We start from the raw sequence: 8639 nt of genomic DNA, 5'->3' as shown, positions 1-8639 counted from the left end.
TGTGTGTGTGTGTGTGTGTGTTAATGAATGGGTGTTTTGGCTCCGTGTTTGCTACCGTGTGCATGAATTGCCTGTGGAAGCCAGAAGAGGGCATCAGACCCACTAGAACTGGTGTTGCAGATGGTTGTGAGTCACCATGTGGGTGCTGAGAACTAAATCTAGGTCCTCTGGAAAAGCAACCAGTACTCTCAACTACTGAGCCATCTCTTTAGCCCCTGCTAGCAATATTTTATAAATGTATTCTTCTAAGTATTTTAATCCAAGTCATTCACGTTAAAATTTTCATTCTAGTGTTGTATTCTTCTAAGTATTTTATCCATGTCATTCACATTAAAATCTTCATTTTAGTGTGCGGTGTGTGGGCAATTTACTTTTTGAATTTCACTTTAGTTTTGGTAGTATGCGCAAGTTGTTCATTGGTTTTGCTAACTCTATGTGAGATTCTTTTTCTTTGTGTTTCTTTTATTTTCTGTGGTTAGAGATGTGCATTAATTCCATCTTAATCTGTGGAAGTACCAGTGCCTAGGTAGATAATGGTTTCTGCCAAAGAGGGTCTGCCTATAGGACTGTGTGGGTTTCAGTGTACCCTGTTTCTGCCCTCACAAGAGGAAAGGTGCTTGTATTTATCACTCCATCTAATGCCGATACAAAATTGGTCTCCTTTTAAGCAATATTGGTATTGACATTTGTTCCTCCAGGCCAACTTTGCTTTTACATTTGTGTTTTTAAATGTTGCTTAATATACATTGTTCATACTGTCTTTAGAGCCTATAGAATTTATTTTGAGGGAGCTGAAAGATCATGAAACGGCATGTTTAGAGATTTTCTTCATGTCTTGAAAATCTTGATACTGCTTTTTTAATTTTTATTTTTTTATTAATTACAGTTTATTCACTTTGTATCCCAGCTGTAGTCCCTCCCCCGACTCCTCCCAATCCCACCTTCCCACCCTCTTCTCCTATGTTCCTCCCCAAGTCCAGTGATTAGGGGAGGTCCTCTCCCCCTTCCATCTGACCCTAGTCTATCAGGTCTCATCAGGACTAGCTTCTTTGTCTTCCTCTGTGGACTGGTAAGGCTGCTCCCTCCTCAGGTGGAGGTGATCAAAGAGTCAGACCATGAGTTCATGTCAGAAACAGTCCCTGTTCCTATTATTGGGAAAACCTCTTGGACATTGAAGTGCCATGGGCTACTTCTGTGCAGGTGTTCTAAGTTATCTCCATGCATGGTCTTTGGATGAGGTATCAGTCTCAGAAAAGACCCCTATGCTCAGATTTTTTGGTTCTGTTGTTCTCCTTGTGGAACTCCTGTTTTCTCCAGGTCTTTCTATCTTCCCCTTCCTTCATAAGATTCCATGCACTCTACCCAAAGTTTGACAATTAGGAATAGTGCTACTTCAAGATCCAGCTATACCACTCCTATGCATGTATCCAAAATATGCTCAAGTACACAACAAGGACATTTGCTCAACAATGTTTGTAGTAGCTTTAGTCATAATAGCCAGAACCTGGAAACAACCCAGATATCCCTCAATGGAGGAATGGATACAGAAATTGTGGTATATTTACACAATGGAATCCTACTCAGCAATTAAAAACAAAGAAATCATGAAATTTGCAGGCAAATGTGATCTAGAAAAAATCATCCTGAGTGAGGTATCTCAAAAGCAGAAAGACACATATGGTATATACACACTTATAAGTGGATATTTGACATATAATATAGGATAAACATACTAAAATCTGTACACCTTAAGGAAGCTAAGCAGGAAGGAGGACTTAGGGTACGATGATCAATCCTCACTCAGAAAGGCAAATGAGATGGACATGGGAAGAGGGTGAAAACAGGGAACAGGATAGGAGCCTATCACAGAGGGCCTCTGAAAGACTCTACCCTGCAGGGTATCAAAACATATCCTAATACTGCTTTTAAATTTATACTGTATGTACAATAAATTTCTTGGGTAAATGCAAAAACAAACCAAATACAAGATTTTACCTTAAACACAAATGTTGTGAATAGTGCTCATTGAGAGCAATAGACAGCAAATACCATCCCAAAGTTCTTTATTTTGGAGATGTCTGGGACATTCACATGTACATGACCCTTCAAGAGATGAATATTTGAGCTTGGCTTTCCAGAGAAGAAGACAACTTCAGATACATATTTTTGAACATTCAAAATCAAGATGTTAAATGGAAGCATAGGTGTAGAGATGGAAGTGCAGGAGAAAAAAGAGTGGAAAGGAAGGCCAAGAAACATAACAAGAATCACCAACCTAAAAAAGTAGCAATATGAAAAGGAAACAGTGGAGCTGTAAGAGAGGAGTCAGAAAATAGGTGAATGTGTGTCACCTAAGCCAAAATAAGAGTGAAAATCTGTGTTCACTAATGTGAGTTAGCCATAGGGTACCATTGGGAGATTTAGTAACTATGAAGATACATGAAAATACAGAGAAATTCCAAGTTGGACTGGGTAGCAGTAAGACTGTAATTAAGTGAGGAAGCTGAGAATCTGAGGTGACCAGGCTATACACCAAGTTCCTTGCAAGTTTGAAGATGACTGGATGGAAATGTAGAATACTGCAGTGTCAGGACATACTGTGGAGCAGTGGGAGGCTGGAGTTTAAGATTAGGCATGCTTGAATGTTAGCAGTATCAAGTGGCCAGAGAATTACAAATAGCTAATGTTGAAAAGCAAACATTTCTTCTGAAGAACAAGTTCACAAAACCTGAGGAAGTGAGCAGAACTGAATACAGCTGGAAAAAAAATTATAAGGAATAGTAGATGTCCTCTTGAATAAAATAAAGAGGGGATGTTTTTAGGTGGAAACAAGTACGATTTGTAAAGAAATCCTGCTGATGGCCTCTTTCATCAAGGAAATGAAAGGTGAGCTAAGGGCAAAACAGAGAGAGTAATTATGGGATTGTGTTTGTTCAGTAGAATGAAGAATTGGTACCATGGCCTTAGAACATATGATTATACAAATACAGAATCAGTTCCAGGTACCATTGATATTCTAAATGAGAAAGCAATTAATCTGTGAGTTTCCAATGAGGATGACTGTTCAGTCCAACCTGCCTTTGGAGTGGGTAGGATTAAGAAGATCTTTTCTTTGTTCAGAATTGGACATTTTCCAAAAAAAAAAAAAAATGCTCAAAAAAATAAAGAAATACTTGAAGGCATTGAAGAGGTGATGAAGAAGGGAGATTAAAGCAGAGCAATTATTGTGCATTTAATGGAGAAGAATTTCAGAAGAAAATACATAAATGGAGTGAAATGAGATAAGTGAGCTTCGAGAGTAATTGTAGAGATTTTCATCTGAGGATCAGGAATTGTGGATGGCAGCTAAGGAGGAGTCAGTGCTAAGATGATCATTAAGTCCTCAAACAGAGAAAATACAGTAACTTGAGTAGAGAATGAACCTTGGCATATTGGACTATTGAAAAAAAAAAAAAAAAAACAGCTCTAAGGTACTCTACCTTCACTGGTGAAGATTCCCCCACTAAAGACAAGACAGTTACTTTTAGATGTGTCGTGAGTTCTGCTTCTGTTTGGAGCCAGCTATTTTCAGAGTAGTAGTCATTTGAAGCATAAAGAGGTAGTTTGCAGCATCAACTTTTAGCTATGGACCTTGGAGTCATTATTAGTGAAAATTATGGGACTTATTTTTGTAGGTTATAAGGGGAAAAAAGGAAATGTGTCTCTTCCTGATGTCTTCTGTATAGCTGTGCTAGAAAGACTTAGTCTGTGTTTAAATGAGAGCTTTATCTGGATGGTTTTGGATATTTCACAGGAGCAAATGAATTTTTAAATCTCCATTCAACCTGAACCATCTTTTGGGGTCATAAAAGAGCCAGGAGCAATTGAGCAATGTTTTAGATATAGCACTGTCCATTTGAAGTGAAAAGAATGTAATCTTTGTCCATGCATCCAAATAGGTGTTATACCTTCTCTATGGGCACCGGCTTTTCTTCTAACTTTAACTGTTTTTACCTTTTGATCTCACATCTTTTGTAGATATATCAAATAAATGAAGGCAAGATAAAAAAAATGACACAAGGTTAAACAGGTGAATGTGATGATTACAAATATCTAAGAAGTGTTCCATGTGGGTTCCCTAGTGAAAGGAGAAGAGACAGTCTCTGACATAAACTCAGTTGCCTCCTCCTTGATCACTTCTCCCTGGTGGGGTGACTTAGCAAGCCCACAGAGGAAGAGGATCTAGGCAGTCCTGATGGGACCTAATAGGCTAGGGTCAGGCAGTAGGGAAGGAGGACTTCCCCTATCAGTGGACTGGGGAAGAGGTATAGGGGAAGAGGGAGAAGGGAGGATGAGACCTGGAGGAGATAAGGGAGGGAGCTACAACAGTGATACGAACTGAATAAATTATAAGTAATAATAACTTCTCTCTCTCTTATAAACTTTGTCAATTAGCAAAATCTATAAATACGCAGACACAGAAACAATTTACTAATCACAGCAATTTTAGATATTTTTGTGCTTTACAGTCCAATTTCTCTGATGTAACTTTAAGAAACACCAATGGTTCAGTCTGCTGAATTTCACTTCTGTGTCTCCTACTAGTCAAAAGAGAAGATGTGTGAGAGCACAGAGTCAGCGGAGACATCTCAAACTACCACAGCCTCACACACGACCACCATGCAATTCAGGGTCCTGACCACCACCAGGAGAGCCGTGACAGCACAGCTGCCCACCAGCCTCCCTACAGAAGGTACCCACAGGACTACTCGCTTATTTTTATAGGAAAGAAATGTTTACTGGGTAATTCCTTTTTAGTGAAGGAAAAAATATCGTTCAGCCAATTAACTTTCTTAGGGTTTCTCAGATTCAGAATTACATAATCTACACACAGATGCTGGGATCCTTTACATATGCTGATTCTCTTACCACGCCTTAGCGGTTATCTATGATCTGGCTTTTCTATTTTCCCCTGGAAAAGAAACATGGGCTTCTTGTAATGTGACTGAACTTAATCTCATCAAACTATATTCCTGACACAGGACTCAAAAGGATTAGGCGTAAAATGACTATTGATGTGAAATTCTGAACAATAGATAATTTTACTCACATATGGATGTATAGCAGTAGTTTCTGAATGCAGTCAGTCACAGAGACGCTGTGCATATCACGACATTGTTCTTGAAAATGTACCTCTGTTTATGGAGAAGATAAAATTACTAAAGTGTTCATGCCTAGGTAAGAGTCATGTGTGAGGAAAATTTAATAGTCAGTATTTTATAACTTTCCATTCTCTGTGGAATTAGTAAGAAGTCGGGGGCCATGATATGTTTTCAGGGGAGAACATAGCTTCATAACTTATTGTCACTAGCTTTGTTGTCTTCAGAATGAAAAGTTAAATTCGAAGCCTTAGTTTTAATTGACATTTAAGCGGATGTAATAATTAAGTGACGTGGAGGCCAAGTGCCCACTGCATTGTGTTTCTCTTAAATTCAAAATTTGGGGGTTATCATTCAAAAGACTGTGAAAAAGTGCTTCTGTTGGAAACCAACCTTTATTGTAAAATATAATCTTTGAAATTATGCCCTATGTTTATCCATTCATAATAATATCATTCTACAAATGATTTTGGTCATAATTTTTATTGATACAAATTTTTAATATAAATATTTAATTGTTGATAAATCCTAACTGCTCTCATTAATTTGTAATCTTTCCTGTTTTAAAGTCCTGCTCTAACTTGTTTTAGAATGTTAAAATTATATTTCATGGTATAATTATAATTTTTATCATTCTCACAGGATTGTATCTCAGATACATTTCTAATGTCTTATCTTAAAAAGTCATGCTACATCATGTAAAGATATTGCTCTCTCACTGAACTATAAATTATTCTCAGTAAATTATAAAAAGAGAGTGTTGGAGTTAAGGCAGTGAATTCAGTTATCCAGTATGAAATTTATGCACCTTTAAAATTGTTTTATGTTATAATAACTCCCAACTTCTCTTCCAGATGACACGAAGATAGCACTGCATCTCAAAGACAGTGGAGGTAGGGGGGCATGCCTTTCTTTTGTAAACACTTGCAGACATTAATTCACTTTAATTCATTAATTCACTTTAATTCATTTTAATATGACAAAAGGGCATGTGGGATTCCAAAGACTGAACAGAGGTAGATTTCATTCCTGGTGGTGTTTAACATGTGAAGAAGTGAGTGAGCTGGGTTGAGAAATGAAACAAAGTCCAAATCCTTTTGTTTTTGTATACGAGTGCACGACCTCAACCACCAGCTATGAGGAGGACAATCATCCACTAGCTTTGCTGGGTTTGTCGCCCTCATCCTTAGGTCATTGTGTGTATAGTATTTGGCATGGCCGCAGGCACTTGGTTCAAAGGTCATTTCACTGAAATGTATGGTTGGTTGTTTTGCACAGACAATTAAAAATTAAGAGAGTAAGTATGGAGTGTATTGTGCTAGGCTTTTTCATCTGTTTTAAAATGCAAAGGACAAAATTTAAATATTAGACAACGTTTTACCAGTAACAAAGTTTTTTTAAGAGAACTTAGAAATGTCTGTACTGGTACTTAAAATTTTGATGAAAAGAGGTTTTTCACTAAACAATACCATGAACAATATTAATTATGTGTTTAAAATATTTTAATAAACTGTATAAGCTCATAGGTTAGCACTTGGCTATGTTAGCTATTGATAGAATAAATTCTCTCATAAGGAATTCTCTAATTGCTTCCAGAAAGGGTTGCTACTTCTCAATAGTGTATGTTACACAGACATGAGAACATTTTAACACTGACCTATGCATAGGTTACTTCTGTAGCCTCAAACAATTTATTCACTGAAACTCACCCAGGAGGCTAAAGTAACATCATCATGAGTTGAAGATCAGCCTCAGCTAAGCAAGGAGAACATGTCTCAAAAATAACAACAAAAACTGATAGAAAAGTGGGGGGAGAAATGAAGAAGACAGATAAATTAGACAGGCAGGCAGAGAGACAGACAGATAGGCAGACAGACAGATATGATATGATAGATTGTTGATAAGTGATATAGTTGGGGGTGTTTTCCTTGTAATTGTAGAAAATAGTTCCTAAATTACTCAGTCTGTGTTAAATAACCAATATTCTATGCATTCTCAGATCGATGCTTGTGTGTATGCACATCTCTAGAGTTTACATCAACCCATCTAAAAATAACAACAGCTTAACTTCTCCATAAATGTCATCGTACCAGCTGTCCGTGGTCTCATATTTCCCTGTAGTGTTTTGATGCACAAATTTCTTATTCATTAATGCATTTATTCAATAAATAAATGCAATTACAGATGGCAGTGTAATGGATGGAACTAGAAAAGATCATCCTGAGGTAACCCAGAAACAGAAAGACAGGCATGGTGTATACTCACTTATAAGTGGATATTATCCATATGATATAGGATAAATATACTAAACTCTATAGTCTAAAGAAGCTAAACACTAAGGAGGACACTAGGGAGGATGCTTAAATCTCATTCAGAAAGGCAAACAGGATAGACATCAGAAGCAGTGGAAGAGAGGAAACAAGATGGGAGCCTACTGTAGAGGGTTCTCTTAAAGGATCCACCCAACAAGCCATCAAAACAGATGCTGAGACTCATGGCCAAACTTAGGGCAGAGTGCAGGCAGTCTTATGGAAGAAGAGAGGGGTGGGGATAGAGGGACATGAAGGTGTCAGGAGCTCCACAAGAAAACCAACAAAGATAAATGATCTGAGCCCAGGGGGTTCTGGAGAGACTGATGCACCAACCGGGGACCATGCATGGAGAGGACCTAGACCTCAGATGTTGCCAATTGGCAGCTCAGTCTTCATGTGGATCTTTGAGTGCCTCTATCATGAACTCAGTTGACTGCTCTTTGATCACTCACCCCTCATGATGCAGCCTTGCCAGGACACAGAGGAAGAGGATCCAAGCAGTTTTGATGAGACTTAACAAGCTATGGGCAGATAGCAATGGTGGAGAACTCCCGCTTTCAGTGGACTAGGGGAATGGGATGGGGGGTGGGAGAAGGAGGTGGGGCTTGGGAGAATTGAGGGAAAGTTTCAATTGGGATACATAATGAAGAAATTGTGGAAAAATAAGAATTACAGTTATAAGAATCTAAAATCATAGTTTTCAAAAGATGTTAGCAATTTTTAAATTCAAGATTTCCCAGAGAGAGATATTGGTAAGTATCTTTTGATCCTAAGTCCTAATATTGAGACACCCCACTTCAAGGAATGTGGAAACATTTCATTCTGTGAACTGGGGTATTTGTCTGCACTGCTTTTTGTTTATTTCTCTAGTCCTCTTTATATATATATAATTTTATTAATTACACTTTATTCACTTTGTATCCCCCCATAAGCCCCTCCCTCCTCCCCCCCAGCCCCACCCTCCCTCCCCCTTCTTTATGCATGCCCCTCCCCAAGTCTACTGATAGGGGAGGTCCTCCTCTCCTTTCTTCTGATCTTAGTCTATCAGATCTCATCAGGAGTGGCTGCATTGTCATCTTCTGTGGCCTGGTAAGGCTGCTCCCCCCTCAGGGGGAGGTGATCAAAGAGCAGGCCAATCAGTTCATGTCAGAGGCAGTCCCTCTTCCCATTACTATGCAACCCACTTGAT

At 38.4% G+C, this 8639-nt stretch overlaps 1 protein-coding gene across 1 annotated transcript in view; it reads left to right on the top strand.

The window, feature by feature from the left end:
* The window catches only part of Plxdc2 (plexin domain containing 2), a 436538-nt gene that overhangs the window by 374731 nt on the left and 53168 nt on the right, over nt 1-8639 (top strand). Inside the window, exons 11-12 of the mRNA XM_055593812.1 lie at nt 4585-4732; nt 5993-6031. Coding sequence (XP_055449787.1) covers nt 4585-4732; nt 5993-6031 — 187 coding nt within the window. The remainder of the gene's footprint in view (nt 1-4584; nt 4733-5992; nt 6032-8639) is intronic.

The sequence above is a fragment of the Psammomys obesus genome, unplaced genomic scaffold (genome assembly GCF_907164565.1).
Source record: "Psammomys obesus unplaced genomic scaffold, mPsaObe1.curated_primary_1811, whole genome shotgun sequence".
In the NCBI taxonomy this organism is placed as follows: domain Eukaryota; kingdom Metazoa; phylum Chordata; class Mammalia; order Rodentia; family Muridae; genus Psammomys; species Psammomys obesus.
Note: the sequence above shows the minus strand (reverse complement) of the source record. Positions and strands in the feature narration are given on the sequence as shown.